The 19,771-nt window shown below is 45.3% G+C and overlaps 1 protein-coding gene across 1 annotated transcript; it reads left to right on the top strand.

Moving 5' to 3' along the window:
* The first annotated feature begins 384 nt into the window (after positions 1–384).
* CHGA (chromogranin A) lies at positions 385–19,499 on the top strand. Its single transcript, XM_044435844.1, has 7 exons — positions 385–498; positions 8,927–9,020; positions 9,334–9,402; positions 11,066–11,164; positions 11,478–12,008; positions 13,409–13,845; positions 19,416–19,499. The coding sequence occupies exons 1-7, from the start codon at positions 385–387 to the stop codon at positions 19,497–19,499; spliced, it is 1,428 nt and encodes a 475-aa protein (XP_044291779.1).
* Positions 19,500–19,771: the final 272 nt, after the last annotated feature.

A 19,771-nucleotide genomic window follows, 5' to 3' on the forward strand; every position in this document is an offset into this window, starting at 1 on the left:
CATTCTTTCTTCTCCTTTGACTGCAACATACATAATGCAGTCACGAACAGTGAATCAGTCCAGCAATCAGGTTAATCAAACTCGGGATGCTCAGAAAATATTCCATAACCCATTTCTGAATGATTGATTGCAGGGCCCTTTCCCTTACGAAATCATTGCTGCAGCTCCCGGCTCTCACTTTAGTTGCTTGTTTAAGCAATTGCTGAAGGAAATGCAACCTCCACTTCCCCATTTTTAGACTCCAGAATGTGATCAAAGATGTGATGCTACATTTCATATAGTTTTTGGCTTATTAGCCCACATGCACACCTTCATGACAATCACCCCCCCCCCCACCCTGGTTGCATTGAGTTGTCTGAGTTTTCCACATGCTGGGTCAGCTAGATGGAACTGAACCTGAGAATATACAGCATTACAGGTATTTTAATTACTGCCCCTCTCTCTCTTGCAGTACTTTCACTTCCAGTAGCAAATCCAACACTTAAAGATGACTCTAAGGTGAGTTGCAAAAACAAAATGCTTAAATATTTATTTAGCAATATTTAATAATTCTTTAAACTAATCTTATGGTGCTGGTTCCATTATGCCTAGAAAATGTTTCCATACAGTAGTTAAAATGCTGGATACATTACATTTCTAGCTTCATACCTTTTCTCCTTTTCTTTCTTTCTTTTTTTGCAAGTATCTACCTAACATTTTTAAAGCAACAAATGGGTGTTTGAAAACACATAGTCTGTACAAGTGGATGTACATCCGCAACCTGTCAAATCCAGGTTTGTTGCTGTGTAATGCAGGGAATGACCCTTCACAGAAATGCTTTCCCTGCAATAGTTTTGGCAGCTCTCACCACTTTGTGTGACCAAACTACACAATGAGGACATATTTGTAATTTCAACAGGGTTCGATAGCAGCTGCAGAAGCTCCTTTTGAGTATCTGAAGGTTAATGAATTAGCCTTCCAATTATATCCAGTATAAGCCCACTGCAGGCTAAACTTAACTCCCTGCTGTTCAAGGGCTTAAACATTCCTGGTAACATACTTGAAAATTGTCACTATGACTGATACACTGCCTAAAGTGAAGCAAAAACAAGATGGAAAAACCAAATGTTATTTAAATATACTGTTAACCCAGTACCTTAAAGGGTTGATCATCAGTGAGTTGGCCTGCCTGCTGTTTATAAAGTGACACCAAGATATAAAAGGCTACTGCAATTCACAGCCGAAGAGATGGTTGGATGAAGGGTACACACACACAGAGACACACACACACTCATGGACAAAAATGTTAATGCTGCCTATGATTTCTAACCAGGACTGTGTGACAACACTGTTGCAAGAAAACAGATGTAAGTGGAATGTATTAGTTTGGTCTGGCAAACATTTCAAGCTACTTACTTGCACCTTGGATGGTACCTGTCCTCTGCTTGTGTCCTAGGGTTGTCTGGAAAGTAAAAACTGAAGTACAGGAGGTAGGATTTAGGTAGACATCCGTCATGGCTTGTGGGTAGATCAAATGTCCCTTCCACACCTCTGAAACCTTTGAAGATATAATCAACTGCATGCATATGTTGTGTGCATACAAGAGGCCCAGGAAGGGGCAGAGGATTTACAGATATCTCATATTGCAAGACTGATGGGAATATTTCTTTCCAGCCACACCTGAGAATGTGGGATGGGGAAAGCACTCTGCACTTCACATCCAGATGCATCTCCCATTGTCAATCTGCTGCCCAGACACCCTTGCAAACCCAGGCTGCATATAGGGTTCCTACCACACAAGGAATTCTGAGCTGTGAAAGCCCTATTTTTAGATACAAGCTTCCTTTGTTGGGTTATAGGGTGTGTTCATTTTGCACAGCCTTGCAGATAAAGCCAACGCATTTGCATCACCCACTGCATCATGTTTTGTCATAAGTGCTGGGACAAGAGACTAATATAACACCAATTTGGGGCACCTCAGGACAGAGAAGGGCAGGAGGCGGATCACCAGACCTGTTTGCCTCCAGCTCCTGAGAACCCCTGTCAGTATGGCCAGTGATCAAGAAGCCAGGAGATGTTTCTCTGGCATTGGACAAATACAGCAGCCATTGTTGCACCTGATGGCAACTATCTGCATGTTAGGGTATGCATTTATGTATTTGAGTTTGTGTGCATGCTGGAGTATATACAACCTGGAAAATTTCAGCCAAATTTGCTAAGTTTACTGATGCTGCATCTAATGCACTTCATTTTCAAAATCGCTGTCCTCTTTCAACCTACCTAAATAGACCTTCCCAGTAAATGCTACTAAAATCAGACTTCCAGACCTCCATCTATGCCCCCATCTTTCAATGAAATTTGCTATAAAAGGTCTCTAAAATCCTCTAATGGTAAAAAGACTCTTGCCAAGTTAATTATCTTTAATCTTTCCAAAAACATCATTCCTTCCAGTCCCAACATGCTAAGAAATGCAGCACAATCTGTCCTCTCTTTGGCAGATTGAAAGCTGGTTTCTCCCAGCATGCCCAGCAGCAGCACTAGAAGCTTCTAGATGTCTTTGAGCCATGGCTGTGATTTCAGTCTTGCTTGCAGGAGCCTCCAGGCTGCTGGCTCCGATCACTGCAATTGAGCTGTATTTTCCTGCATAAGGAGTAGATCACCCTTTTTGCAGGCACTGCAGATTTGAGAGAGGAGCCCCAACAAGTTCCCCTCTCTCCACCACCACAATTCATACATATGTTAATATGCAGTTATACAGCTCCATCTTATATGCTTTTCCTTGGTGTCCAGTGGTGCCATCTTCACCTCTAGGCATGCTGAGACAGTCCACACTGTCAAACCAAGTGGAACTCCAAGAAACCAAGTAATGGCCCAGATCATAGCTTGAAGGAGGAGTGGGAAGGATGTGGCCTTCTGGATGTTCTTGGAGTAGAACTCCCATTCTCCTTCACAATAGGCCATCTTGTCTTGGGCTGATGGAAACTGGAGTCTAAGAAAGTCCAAAGGCTCAAATCTCCTCCCCTGGGTGTCCGGATATTGTCCTGCTGCAGAACATAAGGGAATCGGGCGTTGCGAGCAGGGTCCACATGGAGGCAGGTGGCCAGTCATGGTTTACAATTCCTTTTACATTGTGGGTCAAATGTAGGCCCCTCTCAGCTTCCTTCAGGATAGGGTGGCCACTAATGAATCACTGAAAAAGAGGACAAAATAGAGTTGTGGCAGCCTGTGACCAGGGGCTGGATGCCTGCCCTTCACCTCTGCTGCTCAGGTGCTAACTGCTGATGAGCAACAGTCCTTATGGCTCATTATCATCAGACCAGGACTGGACAGGACAGCCTTTCAAACAGCGGATGACTTCACGGACTGAAGCCATTGAGGCTGCAGCTCTGTGCATAGCTTATCTGGGAGTAAGTCCACTTGAACTTAATAAGATTCCTCCTGTGTAGACATCCGTAGGATTGTGCAGCCGGGCTCGTGAAGCACTCTGCACACTTAACATGCTATGAATGAACTTCCTATAGTACTGCTGCTCATTAAGCACTCACAGAGCCATTAGCTGCCTTGTTCAGAGCACTAACCTGTAATCCTAACTTGGCCCTCTGCCACCACAGCCTCTCCTGCTGACCGACTGTTCAGTGCTGCTGACAATGCGCAATGGTTGATGCTGTGAGTTATGAATCCAGCATTTCTTCTTTAGCAAAAACTGCCAGCATCGCACACATTGATTTTTCACCCTCATATCATTCACCAACCTGCTGCGTGAGGCATGCAATGACGTGCGTGAAGAGTCTGCTTTGAGAAGCAGATTCCAGAGGAAAAGGCCACTATTTTTACTCCATTTCTGTCACTCCATTCTGCATGCTCTTTTTACAAGCAAACAAGGAAACCAGGAAAATCTGCATGCAAATAAACCCTTTCTTTAGCCATGAAAAAATAAATTCAAAGCTGGCCTTTCTGAAACTCAGCACATCCCATTCAAATGCCAGAGACATTCAGAATGCCTCCAGAGGTTGTTCGGAATCACCAAAGGGACTGATTCCGTTTTCCCTTTTGTTGGGACTACAGACCGAGCTTGGATGAATGGAAGGAAAACATGCTATTTAGAAGGTTGCTCCAGAAAAATCCCTTACTCAGTAGCTTTTTTACTGCCTTTGCTTGTTTTTCTGTGATTGCACAGTGCTCCCCTTACCTTCCCGAAAGTAATCAAAGCTTTTGCAAACCCTGACAAATACCTCCTCAGTTCTCCCTGGATTAGATAGGTTCTTGGCCTGATCCAGCAGGGCCTTGCTTTGAACAGGGGTTGGTCTTGGTACCTTTCCTTTGTTATAAACTTGTGATGTCTACCTGAAGGAAGCAAACACAGTCAATTCAGCCTTGCTAACTGGAGTGACCTGTGCATTTATCCAAACATCCTTTACTGAGATAAAAGAACAAGAACCACTGGGTCAAATATATATGCTTATAATTGTAGGCACTGACAGAAAGGCAGATGCTTGTTCTCATGATATTCCACCTTTCACCCATTGTTAAAATCAAGGTGGCTACATGTGGTTCCAGGTGGTCTCTCTTCCAAGTTCAGTGAAGTTCCAGATCTGCTTAGCTTCAATTTAACCATGGAACTTTCTGCTCTTACCCAAAAGATGATTAGAAACACGTATGCTTGGGTGGCCAGGTGTCCTGCTTCACAGAGGACAGTCCTCTATTTAAAGGTGTCCTCTATCTGAAGTCCAAGTCAGGTTAAACAGCAAAGAATCATAAGAAACCACAAGAAAGGAGAGCTATGCTGCCCCATTGAAGTTTCCCAACCACAGTTAACAACTGGTCAGCAGATGGAGCGGGCACGTGGGTCACCTGGTCACAGCCACCCCCAAGATGGTGAGATATCTTGTATTTCTATTTAAATCAAAGTCATTATTTCTAAATGTGCATTTGTACATATACATGAGCAAACACCATTTTTCAACCATTCTGTGTCTCCTCTTTTGCAATGCCTAACTGGCCATCCCATGCACACATCTGCATGGGGTGACTACAACCCACCGCTGTTATGTCATCTGCTATTCTTCTGTGCAATTCTAATGCACAGTTTCAAAACTGGGGTACAGATCCAGATCCAATATTCAGTGCTAAATTCTGAAGAGCAGGCACTCAGTCACTGCAGTCTCCATAGCCATGCCTCCAGGGACACGCCACAAAAAGAAGCAGCAGGGCTGATCCATAGGAACAAACCGGTTCTAGGAATCTTCTTCTCCACAGCATTTGGGTAAAGCAAATAGGTCTTAATTTCTTATACAGGGCCAAACTACCCTGTAGCATTGCAACAGAAAGCAATAGGCTGCTGCTGGAAAAAAATTCATTTCCTTGCTACAGCAAGGGTGACAGCTAAGCTCAGAGGTTACAGGGAAGTCCGGGATGGGTGGCAGGTGGCTTTGCTGCTAATCAAATGTGCTGGTGCTGCATCCTGGCAGGCTCTACACCATCTGCCTCTACACCACTGTGGATTCTGCCTCTCAAGCCCATTCCCCACCAGCCCGGTGGTACACCTGCCCCAGGTGTACCATAGCTATACATTCAACTAGCTTGTCAAGTCAGCTTTGCTAAGCTCTGTTCCACTTCCACATGTGCTGACGCATCTGGCTAAGCCTGTAGCCAGATGCATCAGCACATGTGGAAGTAGAGCAGAGGATTGGACTCAATGGGTTTATAGGTCCCTCTCCTCTCCTCTCCTCTCCTCTCCTCTCCTCTCCTCTCCTCTCCTCTCCTCTCCTCTCCTCTGATCCAGGTATTCCAACAGCAAGTGGGGGGAGAGAAGAGAACATCTTTGAGGCTGTCACTGTTCTCTCTCTTTAGTTTTCTTAGCTATGGCAACTGGGGGACACTTTGAGGATTGCGTTTGACCTTGGGGTTTCCAGTTTCTAACCCAAATTCTGTAGCTGTTTGTCATATTGAAAACTGCAAAACCATTTCTCCAAACTGGAATCCTTTATTTATTAAAAGCTTTCCTATTCCATCGCGTACAGAACATCTCTGGATGGCTTACAATAGTACGGCTTACAATAGTACTTTCACGCAGTATGTACTTGGTTCCCTTGATCCAGACTGAGTCTTCAATTGGGCTCCTTCCTATAGAGGTTGACACCTTGTTTGCTCATCTTCAAAAGTTAACTCATTAACTAAAAATATGTGGGCAAATTGTACTGTCAGTGAAATGTGCTGTCCATAAAAGTTTGTGCCACAAAGCTCTTCGTTCCCTATGTTCTTGTGTGAAAGGGGCTGGGGAGTTTAAAATTAAGCCATTGATCTTACCAGCTGAATTACTGGAATAATATGAAATGCAGCCATGCCATGGGAATTGCGAACGTACTTCTTAGGAGCCTCTTACCAGGATTACATGCGGGGCATGTAGCTAAATTTAGATTATGGCATCCTGGAAGGAATCAAAGCTTCTTTGAACAAGGGAGCAGTCCTTGTTCTTCTTAAGGAGGCAGTATCAAGACCCCTGCATGGGGGGAAAACCCCACAGAGACCAAGTCTTGATCAAGAATATTAATGTCAGTGTTCACTCATCGGCTGAGCCAAATGCTGGAGCAGTGTTTGCTCCTGGATCCATTCCCATCTGGTTTCAACAGGCCCAGTTTGTGGATGAAAATGGACTTGGATCAGTCTGGAAGGTGACTTTCAACTATATGGTTCCATTGGATTTCCTGGCAGCTTTCAGTACAGTCTGATATGGGATGCCTGCCTTGGTTGGGCTTGAGAGATTCAGTCTTGCCGTGATTCCAGTGTTTCCCAGAGGGATGGTCTCAGGAGGCGGTGTTGGGAGACCCTGGCGGCTGAGTCCTGGACTGGGGACCTGGCTTCTAGACCCCACAGCCATGGAGCTCACGGGGTGACCTAGGCCCAGTCCCTCACTCTCACCCTAGCCGACCTCACAGGGTAGTTGAGAGGATAAAACGGAGCTGTGTAAACCATTGTAGATTCCTTGCAAGAGGAAAAATTCAATGTAATAGTAATAAGGTAGTAAGTGCCTTTCAATTTAAATTACAAAAATGCTTTTAAATGTACATGCATACCTATAATTAAATCATTCCATTTGTGCATGCATTTATGCAAACTGATGTCCTCCTTTGCCCCTTTGTGAGGCCCTTTTTTATTTTTTTGGGCCATGTATGCAGGGGCATCCTATTGCCAATCCTCTTACGTATATATAGAGTCTGCTTAAAAAGGAGAAAGGAAGGGAGGAAAAAGGCAGGCATCTTCAGGAAACAAAAATAGCTTTAAAAATGGCCCCCGGGTGCTTTGTTAGCCACCCACCATCATAACAAGCTCTGCTGGTGAGGCTAATTGTGCAAATCTTGCTGGCACATGGGGGGGTGGGGTCCATAAGTCACTCCAGCTTATTAACCACCCTGGGATCTTTGGAAGGCTTGACAATGTCTGGGCTAGTTCACCAAGCAATACCCTTAAAAGGGCAGAAATATAATGATTTTGTCCCATTTGGTTATTATTATTATTCCAAATTCTCTTTAATCTCAAATGTCAAGATGGGGAAAGTAATTTTCTACAGAGATGAAAGGATTTGTCCCTTGCAGGTCACAAACATTTGGAGAGGGCCTGAGTAATGTACCTTATTTGGAAACTGGGAATCAATCACCAACTCGTTTTAATTTAAAAGCAGCTGTGATTATCTAGTTTTGTTTTGAACTGGTCCATGGTAGGTTTAAATTTAGAAAGCTCTGCTGCTGGTTTTTCTTTTTTTCAAACTGTGTTTCACTTGGAGAAAGAAACAGCATTTAATAGATTGGAATGAAAAGTCCTGCCATCCACCGCAATCCGCTGTGCTCATTTCCTTTATGGGGGAACCAGCGTGGATTCCTGACTGCTTCATAACTATTATTAATTGGGAAATGCTGCTCTGCACAGATTGCAAATGGAAGTTTTAAATGTGGTGAAACTCACTGCGGTACTATTAATCTTTCACACTTACGACTGATAAATTGGGGCATGAATGCATAATTTCACTTTTGGCTTGGAGATCACATGCTTGTTGTTCTTGTTGCATTTAATGAGAAATAGCTTGCAGGTTTTTTGCTAAGGCAAACCAAAGGCCGTGCTCTCCGTGTGTGTACGAATGTGCGCACATATGTGTATTGTAGGATGTGCTAGAGCTTTGATTCTTGTACATCCAAAGATAGGTTACAATTGAGTTGTTGTTGTTGTTAAGCAGTTGTGATCTTGTATTCATGCTAGGAATAACTGAGTGGATCACTAGTGCCCCGCAGACCAAAGACGTCAAAGGGGAGAGAGCGAGCAGTCACATTCACATAACCAATGGCCCATCCATGGCTGGAAGAGCAGCTTTCCAGCTGGACTTCCACCAGGTTTGGAATCCAGCTTCCACAGTCCCTGACCATTGGCCTGTGGCTGTTGGGAGCTGAAAGCAAAATATTTGGAGGGCACCAGGCTGAGGAAGGCTGGGTTGATCCCTTGCCTAAATGACCCATTTAAGGCTGGCAAATAGTCTGAAGTGAAGACTGTACAGAGAGTGTTCACACTGAGCAAATATGAAACACACACGTTTCCTCCTCTCCTTCATCTGCATGGTGCAGCCACCCCAGACTGGGATCCTGAGATTCGATACTGTGATGTAGATGTTGGTTGGTATTGGACTGGGACTGTGGAGACTCAGGTTCCAATCCCCATTTGGCCATACAGCTCTCTGGGTTATCCTTGGTCAATCAATATCTCTGGGCCTAACCTACCTCACAGGGCTGCTGTAATGATAAAGTGGGTGGTGAAAGAGGACCAGGTGTTTTTCTGAGTTCCTTGGAGGAAGAGTGGGATATAATATATACATACATATAATGCCGAGGCATGAGGGGACGGCATATACAAGTTTTAAATAAATAAATCATACAATATAATATAATATCCTTGTTTTTCGTAGGTGATGAAGTGCATTGCCGAGGTAATTTCCGATACAGTGTCAAAGCCAAATCCACTCCCAGTCAGCCAGGAATGCCTAGATATTCTTCAAGGAGGTACAGTATTTATTTTTATGCATAATTTTGAACTAAGGGGTACTGAGAAAAGTTCTAGTTCTAAAGTTAAGGCTATAGCTTTAGCCTCGATCAACTCAAAACTAATTAAGGCTAAGAGTTTAAGAGAAAAATCTGATATTGATTTTTAAATTAATTCTGTTTTTAAATGGACTGCTACAATGGCCTAAATTAAAAAAAAAAAAAAAAGCTCACCCAACTGATTGGATAATGGAGCTATAATGTGCAAAAAGCACTAGGTGCCAACTCTCTTTACTAGTGAAAGGTTTGCATATCAGCTTTCCCCCCATTGCAGATGAAAGAATCCACTCCATCCTTCGTCATCAAAACCTGCTAAAGGAATTTCAACAGATCGCAGCCCAAGGTACAGTTCAGTTGGAATCCCTTTGTCCCCCTCAACCACATTGTGTGTGAGTGAGTGTGTGTGTGTGTGAGAGAGAGAGATTTGTGGGTTAGCAAGTCTTGTTTAGTTTGTGAGAATTCATTTTGGTGTGATACAGGCAGTGCTTTGTGAGCAAATGTTGTGGAGGAATACTGGAAAAAGCATACAAGGTGGCATTGGATGCAGGCTCCTAGCGTTCAATTAACCCCCACCCCACCAACCCAATCTTTCCAACCCCGATGATTCTGAAGATACACTTGAAAGTGCAATCAACGTCAGTCGAAATCTTAGATATCAGAGTCATGGCTAAAAGAAATTTCTAGCTGGTGTGTGCTCTTTGATCTACTGCAAACCGAAAATAAGAGAAGCCCTATTTAACTGGCAGAATACATTTCGCAAAATAAGGGAATACACAATTGCATAATTTACCCACCTCATCACAGACTTTAAGGAGGAGTGCACAAAATTTATATTGCTTGGAAATAGCAGGTTGGTTAGATTTGATTATAAAGTACAAGCAATTTGCAAAGATTCTGCCATAACTGAAAAGTTACTCCAGACAAAAGCTTGATTTCAACTGGTCACTTTTCTAATGCAATTCTATAAGCATCCGCACAAAAGCAGGTCCACTGAGTTCAATTATGCTTGCTCCCAGGGAACAAGGAACAGGCCTGTATCATTATACTCACAGCTGCATGGCTCACAAAAAGGAAAAGCACAAATCAGCAGACCGGCCCTTATAGCTCTGAAGCCCACCTCCTCCTGCAGGACCCCCCCCCACCCCGACTTGCCAATTATCTGATGGCCTCCCAGTTTTTGCACGGTTTGGTTTCTACCACAGTGAAGGGTTGAAATGCTTCTCTTAAGGCTTAGTCATGGGCGGTAACAGCTTTGAATTTTAAAAAATCCTGGTGTCTTTGCCTATTGGTCCCATCCCTTTTGCCTTCAGCCTCAGCCACCAGAGGACAGGGTGGTCTTCTGCCTGAGAAGCCCTGCTGCTGAGCTGGGGCCCTCCTTGAGTGTTGGAGCCTAGTTCCAAATGCTCCGTTGCCCCCCTGATTGCATCGTGTTGTTACATGCATGCAAACGGAGATGCCTGAACCCCTTTCCCACGTGCCATAGCCTCACTCCTTCCCAGTCCTGCTTCCTGCCTCTGGGACTGCTGTCCTGAAAGAGAATGAGAAAGCGGCAAGAGCCAGGCTCCTTCAGCTGCCTGAGGGGGAAAGCAAAATGGCAGCCCTCCTGTTCCCTGTCCCAAAGCCAGCTGGACAGGAAGTTAAAACTTTCTTTGACACTGGGAAAGTTAAAACTTTCTTTGACACTGTCTCCCCCACCCTTGAAGGCAGCGGGCGAGCTTAGTGGGTGCAGGGCAAGCCTCAGAGATCCCAGCATTCTTCTCCAACACCCTTCTGGCAACTGCCCTGCTTTGCCCAACTAGCACTGTGCTAGGGCAAATGATGCATTCATCCGAGCAGGTACGGTATTTCGGCCTTTCAAAAACCTGTTTTTAAAAATTCAGCTCACTGGGAAAAGGTTTTGCTTTGCATTCATTGCTATGGAGACAAAGGTACTAAAATTGCCTATAGTATGGAAGAGGAGACCTCTTCTCCTCTTCCCCCTGACACCACTTCCTTATGCGAAACAGGTGCAAATGAAAGGACAGAACAACAGAAGAAAAACCGGGGATTTGAAGATGAGCTCTCCGAGGTCCTTGAAAGCCAAAGCAACGCGAATGCAGAGAGAGGTTGGTGTCAGCATAACCCACACAAAAGCCAAGCTGAGCGATGCAAACGTGGATGTTATTTCGGATGGCCTTGCACACACACCCGCCTCACTCTGGAGGGCACTTTCTGCTGCGATGCAACATGTGGCTTCTGCATCGCCTCCGCTTTGGCTTGCAGTGGTTGAAAGCTTTGACAGGAGTCGTCACTAAGGAATAGCATCCTCAGTGGCTAATACTCTTCCCAACTCTCTGGGATCGGTTTTTGTGTGTCTCTGTGGCAACCTCTCATACTCAGGCAGCAGTTTCTGCTTACTGTTATTATTTTGTCTCTCAGAACTCAAGGGGACCCCTGATGAAGAACTTGCTGCTTCCCTGGCCAAGCTAGAGGTGGAGAAGGACTGGAAACACAGTGAAATTGACGCTTCCAAAGAGGAGGGGAAAAACAACTTGCAAGAGAGGGAACCGAGGGCACAAAACCTCGACTCTGAAGATGGGAAGGAGAATGCAGTGAGATTTGAGAGCAATGAAGTTGGTGAGGCTGAAGAATTGCCTTGGGATGACACTGCTGACAATCGTATCCACAGTGATGTCCGAGATGAGGAGGTGGCTGAGCAGAGAAGCCAAGAGGAGGAAGAAGCTGCAGAGTTAGATGAGTTTGAAGATGAGAAGGAGCAGGTTTCCAAACACAGTCAAGAGGAAAGCAGAGAGGAGGGAGGGGACAGTGTCCAAGAACAAGCTGAGGAAGAGGAGGAAGAAGAGGATGAGGATGTGATAAGGGATGAAGAAGAGGAAGAAAAAGAGAGGAGCACCTCTGAAGAGGCACATCCTACCAGTTCTGAGGATGTGGATGGTGAAAGGGAAGATGGTATGTCTATCAGGTTATGCACAAGCGTTTCACCCCAGCATCTGATCTGGTCCGTTTTGTTTTAGCATGCATGTGTCTCAAGCAGCATTCATTTCTGACACTAGCAGGCATCATCATGTTGCCAGAAAGCAATCCTATCAAGTCAGGATTAAGGAATTGGGCACGTTCGGCCTAGTGAAAAGAATACCCAAGGAGTGGATGAATGAGGGTCACTGGGTAGTCCTGGGCACACCATTATCCACAAGCCACTCCACAAGGTTGTACTGTCACTGCTTTATTTACTGATCCTGCTTCCTGGGTGCTCTGGAGTCCCGTTGGGTACACAGGAGGAGACCTACAGTCTAGTCCTAAAGGGCATTGGCTGGGTTCACAAATATAACAAGCCACGGTTCTTTTAACCATTTCCTGTTATATCATCTGAACCCATTTCAGGTTTGGTCCTTGGAAACCATGATCAGAAACAGAAACTGTTTAGGGCTTTGAACAGTTAAAAACCAACACTTTAAATTGGCCCTCGGAACAAACTGGCAGCCGGGGCAGGAGATGTAAGACATGGAGTGGAGGCAGAGCAAATGCTCCAGCAGTCAAAGAAGGACATGCCTTTCCAGGCACTGTTTCTGAATACTTTACAAGGATCCACCCATGCAGACAGTGTTACAACGGTCTAATGTGCACCTCACCAAATCAGAAATAAAGGGGATTGTGTCTGTCTTCCAGCAAAGGGTGAACCAGCCAAATTTAATGAAATGACCTTTGAGCTCTGATGGCTGCCTGAGTTTCAAGAGGAATGCTGGTTCCAGCAACACCCTCCAAGTTAGCTGCCTGGCCTCTTGGGAGATCAGTGTCAGGACTAAAGGAAATAACTTGGCATATTCCAGCTTCAGCTCTCTGGAGGAGAGGGAGAGGTTCAATACAAAATCTCTTATACAAAGGGATTTTTTTCACCTGCATTTCAGACCATGAGTGCAAGCCAAAGAAAGGATTTTCACATGAGACTGTGGATCTTCTCCCCACCCTTCTCAGTAAGACATAAAAGTGTTCCACTCTGGTTGAATTGGGTTTAGTGAGTTAGTACCAATTCCTAGAAATAGATCAGGAACCACGTATAACATCTAAATCTGAATGTGCGCTCCTGTTCCTACACAATAGCACAAATTGAAGCTTCAATAGTACAAATTGAAGAGCTGCCATCACTGACACAGGCCCACATTTTGCAGAGGCAAACTGGGAATCCAAGTGCACACCTCCCTCCATGAATGGGGGCACTGAACAGGGGGCTGTTACCCTTTTGAAACATCCATTACTGTGGAAATGCTGCAGAGGCCCATTTTCCAAGCCAGTTTTTTTTTAAAATCAAAACAAATGAATAATCTATATTTACTTGGTTCAATTTTCTGCAGAGAACCAAGACACAAAGGAGTCTGAACATGATGAGAAGCCTTCAGAAGAAGAAGAGAAATACCACAGTGCAAAGAGACTGAGACATCACTCTTCAGCTGAGAGAAGGCAGGATGAAGTTACCTCCAAAGCCAGGGATCCTGAGAGTGAAGAAGCAGGAGAGGAGTCCTCCAGAGAGCTGGAGGATGCCAAGAGGTGGAACAAAATGGATGAGCTGGCCAAGCAACTGACCACTACTAAGCGTGTTGAGGAAGAGGAAAGTGATGAAGACCCTGACCGGTCCATGAAACTGGCTCTCAGGTCCCATAACCCTGAAGAGGAGGAGAGGAGGCCACTGAACCATCATTCAAAAGAGGAGAGTAGTGAACGTGGCGTTCCACTTGCTGCCATACCTGAGGAAAAGAAGGATGAAGAAGGAAGTGCCAACAGAAAGACCGAGGTAGGTCTCCCTCCTTTTGCAATCCCCATTTTTCTAAAGGATTTGTCAAGTCCCAGAAGAGGGCGAAGGCAAGCGAGTGACTTGGAAAGAGTTCCCCAAACTGCAAGGCATTCCAGGGACACAGAGATAGCATTTGGGACTTACGAAAGTTTTGCAATATCCTGGGAGTGTCGTGAGTGGTCTCTTGCTGTGGGTGGATTGGGTATTGGAGGAGGCTGCGATCAAAGGACACTACAAGCAGGGGTCATGGCTGGTTGGTAGAGATGTCCAGGAAGGCACAACTAGCATCTTGGCCAACACTCTGTAGGCATCACGAGGCTTGAGTACTTCCTCTTGAAAGAAGATGTTGCTCCAGCAAGGGACTGTCAGCAACTGAGGCCGAAGGGAGCATGGTCAGTTCTAGTCTCTCAGAGTCCCTGCCTCTCACTGGGTACTCACTGCAGCCTTAAAGGAAAGGAAGGAAAGGAGAGGAGTCCGTGCAAGTTTTACTCCAGTAGCCCTAAAGGGCCATGGTCTTTTCCATAGCCTGAAGCTTCTACAGGGTTAAGACATCTGAGAAACTTTGGGAGTACCACTTTTGGAGGCCGAGTTCACTGGTAGTGCACAGCTCAATGAAACTGTTGACCCCATTGTGTGGCTGCCATGAAAAAGGCAGCTTCCATGTTAGTTATACTTAGGAATTGGAAAATAAAGCCATGCTCCCCTTGTACCAGTCTGTGATGCAATCACACATAGAATATTGTATATATTTCTGCTCAGAATGCTGCAGAGCTGGGAAAAGTGCAGGGAAAGGTGATTCGAATGATCAAGTGGCTGGAGCAACTCTGCTGTGAGAGAAACTTACAACATTTGGGGCTGTTTCGCTTTGAGACATGATAAAAGGGAGGGAAGTATACTAGGGATGCACAGAAGTGTACATCAGGAGGAAAAAGTGGAGAGGGAGTCCTCTTTCTCCCTGTCTCATAATGCTGCCTCCCTGTCATCCCATGAAGCTCTTTGGTGGAAGATTTGGGACAGACCAGAGGGAGGACGTCTTCACACAGCACAGAGTTAAGGAACTCCACCAGAAGTATAGATAGTCACCAACTCGGATGGCTTTGAAAGGGGGTTGGACACATGTATGGAGGATGAGGCTATCTAGGATGACCAGTCCTGCGGGCTTTACTATTCTACAGTATCAGGGGCGGTGTGGCTATTTTTACCAGTGGCTGAGGGTCCTCACTGGAGTGGGCTCTTGCTGGGCTTAAGCTTTCTTTGGGTGATATCAAGTTCTGAAGCCCTGTGAATGTGTAAACCCACCAGGAGAGCAAAGGCATGGAGGCAAACAGCAGGAAGACACACCTACAAGTCAGCAAGTGACCCCAGGTCAGATCCCTGGACCCACAGCTGGCTCCCCATTTTCTCTTTGCTTCTGTCTCTCCCAAGCTGCAACTGCCTAGCTTTGCACACAGCATCCTTATAAGCAACCCTGGCAAGCAAGCCCCCCGTCCCCATGAGCAGCACAATCTTCTTCCTTCTGTGGGAACTGTAGATAGAAAAAGCTAGAGTTGATGGAGACCATCAATTTCAAACACACACACACACACACACCCCGGGGTGGGGGGAACAGAACTCTTCTTTCTATTGGTCATTACTGACTTGCTTTTAGAATAGTGACCATATTAAGCCATGAAGGATGCATACAAGCCCCCTGAGATGGCATTCAGGCATAACTGGAATAATGAATTCTGAGCTTTGCTTGCATCTGAGAAAAGCAGCAGCTCCACTCCATGTTTGTCCTGGTCCCACACACCGCAGTCCCCAAGCAGTGGGTCCAGCCTTCCCACAGACTGTGTCAGTATCGCCTCATTCTTCCCCATCCACCACTTTTCCAACTACAGCAACTCTGCCATATTGTTCAGGATTCAACCCGGACCTTTCTAGCACACAACAATCACTGAGTTCTCAGGGAATTGTGAAGATGCTGCCAAGACACCAGGGAGGCAACCAGAAAACATTGACAACAGTTGCTCTGGTGCCGGTAGCAGAACAAAATGCCTTGCCATCAGCTCAGCAAAATGTAACAAAGAGGAAGACAAAGACCCTGTCTCATGGTCCCTGGTCCTTTAGAGGTCCCCAGGGAAGGAACCGCAGCATGGGATTGTACACACACACAGCGGAAGCCCTGCCGATAAGCGTGTCTCTGTGCTCACCACCCATCATGAAATGATTGGCAACCAGGAATTGTTCCCAGCTTGCAGAACAAGGTGGCCTTTCTGGTTTTACACAGTTGAGACATCAGCACGTTTGTCAGGTCTAGTATCCTGGATGCACTCATCACCTCCTCAGAGACACCCGCAGCAGCAGGGGTCCAAGCAAGGCTCTGTGCTGCTGTGCGCAACAGCGCTCCTAGCTTCTCCTAAGTCCTTCGTGTTGCAGGCGGTGTCCTGGCAACCCCTAGAGGGAGTGGGGAGAGGGTTTCTCCTTGCTCCTGGCCAAGCAGCAGGACCGGGGTAAGGGAATGACTGTAGCTCCAGGTTCTGAGTTCAGTTCTTGGCATCCCCACTCTCATCAGAAACTTGGGAGATCCATCGCCAGTCACTGACTGCAACCAGACAAGATGATAACACACACTCAAGGATACAGGAAGGCTGGTCTGTATTGGCTGGGCTTGAACAAGAGACAGCAACCTAGGCTAACCCCTCAGCTAGCAGCATAGCCACAAGCTACAGGTTTTCTTCATGGGTTGTTTACAGTGAACAACCCATGGCTGGTTAGCATGGCTGGGATCAAACAATAAAATAATCCAGATTTCAACAACCTTCCCTAGAGGGTTATTGGGTTTTGAGAACCCAGCCAATATAGACCAGCCTTCTCAAAGTTAGTGTGCTCCAGATGTCTTGGACTATAACCCCTATAATCCCCAAGCAGAGTCTGAAGATCATGGTGACTGCAACCCGATATATCTAGAGGGCACCTGGTTGGAGGAGGCCAACCTGAGTGAAAATAAATGGGATTTTAAAGATTTGGGGGTGGCTAACTTTTGTGGCTTGCAGCATCTGTATATTATGCTCACTTCCCCCAATAGCCAAAGCAATCTGGGAGGTTATTAGAAGTTAAAACATAAAATATAACAACTTGTTCAAACATTTTATTTTTATCAGCATAAAATGACTGCATAAATCCAAAGTAAAAAGCAAAAACCAGCAGCAATATAAAATCTAAAAATACAGCAATGGGTTTAAAATAATAAAATGTGAAAAACTGAAATATGGGGGAGAATTATACAATTCTATACATGTTTAGATAAGAAAAAGTTCTACTTACTGAGGAATGTTGGGAGCTGTAGGACATTTTCTGTCTAAACATGCATAGGTTTGCTCCTTAAAACTGTCTTTACTTGGTGCCCAAAAGACTACAACATGGGTGCCAAGTGAGCCTCTCTGGGAAGAACATTTCATGACCAGGGTGCTACCACTGAAAAGGCCCACTAAGCTCAAGTGAAGTCGTCGATGCATACATATTATGCCATTCCCCTTTTTCATTGCATTTCTATTTTGATTTTGTTACATGCTCATAGGGACTAGAAATCTGAGTGACTGAATAACTTGACACCCCCCCACCCCACCCCACCCCAGTGATGAAGAGCAAGGACCTTTTGCGATGGCACAAGCACTGCCTTCCTTTCTGTGATCATTTCAACTCTCTTTGGAAATGGAACGATCATCTCCAAGGACAGCTTCTAGTGTCCTGCTTTCTCACAGCAGGAAGTCTTAGCTCTCCTACATCAATGGGATGTGGGATGCTGCAGATCTGAGGAAGCCTTGCTGTCACTGGCGTAGCTTTTCCACTTCCCTGACACATCTGATCCTCTTTTTACATATCTCAAGCTGAGGAAATGCAAGTGAAGGCTTCGGATATAAAAGAGTATGTAGGGCAGAGAGAGAAATGCAGCTGAGGAGGCTGACTCAGCCAGTAGAGATTTGAGCAAAGCCAGGGCGCTGCAGTGGGTAGAGAGAGCACTGGGCCAGGCAGTTTCCACTTCTCATGGCAGCCCTCCAGTTGCCCTGAAAATGCCACATAGAGTGTCAAGAGTCCCTGCAGAAGGGGGTGAGCTTGCAGCAGGAGGGGGATCCTTACAATGTGGCTAAAAGGACCTCCCACGAGCAGAGCTTTCCCCCACAAGGATGGAAGATGCTGTAGCCAACCCTCCCCATTTTAATTAGAAATGTTTGCCAAATGTTGCAATAGAATTATGCATTGCTGCAGGTGATCTCATTTCAGTCCCATGACTTGGGCAGTTGTGGCTGTTCTTTGTCTTCTCAAGAACAGGTGGGGCCAAGAACCAGTTCCAGTTCTTGAATGTGTTAACACCACAGATGCAGACAGGGATGGATGAAACCATTTGTGTGTGTGGTGGGGGGTGTGGGATCGGTCCATTTTGCCTCTTTCCATATTGCAACTCCTGCAACTGTTATCATGTCAGGCTCCCACACATTTCTTTCCAGCTCATATGAAGAGACACAACCTCTCTCGAGTTCATCCCTTTTCTCTCTTGGGGGTTTCATTTCCTTGGAAGTTTATCTGTCAGGTACCTCATATGAGAGATGGGAAGGGTCTCTCCCCCCCCCTTTTTTCTCCTTTTCATGGGCATCGGGGTGCTGCAGGAGAAACTGTTCACATGCATCAGAGATCTGAACTGATTCCTTGCAAAGGCTTCTGAAGCCTGGAGGAGGCTGCATGGAATGAGGAAGAGTGTGGAAGGTGTCCCAGGACTGCAGGTTGCCCAGCCCTGCTTTAGCAGATGTTATTTTTAAATTACAATTGCACTGTAATTATTCTGAGTTACACAGTTTTCCATAAACTTGGATGTATCAAAGAGCTTTAAACCTTTCTGAATTTTCCCCCTGTCCTTCGTATTATTCAAGATCTTTAAATGGGATTATTTAAGCTATTTATATCCCTCTTTTTAAATTAAAAAAAGCCTTACAAAGCAGCTTACAAAAAGAAACAGGACAATGTAAACACTGTTTAAATAAGTGAAACAACAAATGGTTCAGGGTATGAAATCCAAGAGTCTAGCATCAAACAAAGGAATCCCTTTGTGAAAAAGCCCCCTGAAATTAAGTCCCCGGGCCCAGTTTAAAAACAGCAAATATCTCCAGGGAATGCGATTCACAACTGTGAGATCTCCTCTGAAAAAGACCCAGCTCTTCTCTCCATCCCTCCAAACTTTAAATTGCCTCCTTCCCTGGAAGTCAACAAACCCGGGCAGGAGGTTTGCTTGTCACATAACTAACATTTCTTTTCTCCATCTACAACTGCCATTCTGAGCTTCACAACTACCATTTCTGATTTGTTAAAACAACATGATCTGGCAATTCTGGTTAAAAAACCAGCATGTGCAGTTCTGCATTTAAACAGACTATTGTGATAGCGGGAATAATGTGCTTCTGTGCCCTCCTTGCCTGCTGCTCTCTGGGTGGCTGTTGAGAAGACCCCTCGGTTGTGAGGCTGGATCCAGGCATAGCAGCGTCCTGCTGAAATGACTTGCAGAACTGACCAACATGCATTTTCTCTTTTCCTTTCAGGACCAAGAGCTGGATAGTTTGGCAGCCATAGAAGCTGAGCTGGAGAAAGTTGCCCACAAGCTCCATGCCTTGAGAAGGGGCTGAGGATTTGACAACATGTGACAGAAGCAAAAAGCCAGAAGTTTTAATTCATTTTAAACACTGAAATTTAAAAAAAAAAATGTTTTTTTTTAAGGAGGTTGTAATGATGGAGCTGGCACATTTTGCATAGGATGCCGGCATCACTAGAAAAACAGCCCTCCCCTTCCCTTATCATCAGCTTGCAGTTTGCTTTCATGCTTGTTTTACTATCAGTTTTCTCTCGTAGGTTTTGGGATACAGCATCATAAGCAATGTGATTTAGTTCATGTCCTTTC

This window comes from Varanus komodoensis, unplaced genomic scaffold (assembly GCF_004798865.1).
Source record: "Varanus komodoensis strain SLA01 unplaced genomic scaffold, ASM479886v1 scaffold3, whole genome shotgun sequence".
NCBI lineage: Eukaryota > Metazoa > Chordata > Lepidosauria > Squamata > Varanidae > Varanus > Varanus komodoensis.

Excerpts from the sequence above, each read along its gene's own strand:
- CHGA (XM_044435844.1), top strand. The coding sequence starts at position 385 with ATGGAACTGAACCTGAGAATATACAGCATTACAGGTATTTTAATTACT. Across the intron at positions 9,403-11,065 it reads TCAACAGATCGCAGCCCAAG|GTGCAAATGAAAGGACAGAA; the intron begins GTACAGTTCAGT and ends TATGCGAAACAG. Across the intron at positions 13,846-19,415 it reads GTGCCAACAGAAAGACCGAG|GACCAAGAGCTGGATAGTTT; the intron begins GTAGGTCTCCCT and ends TTTTCCTTTCAG.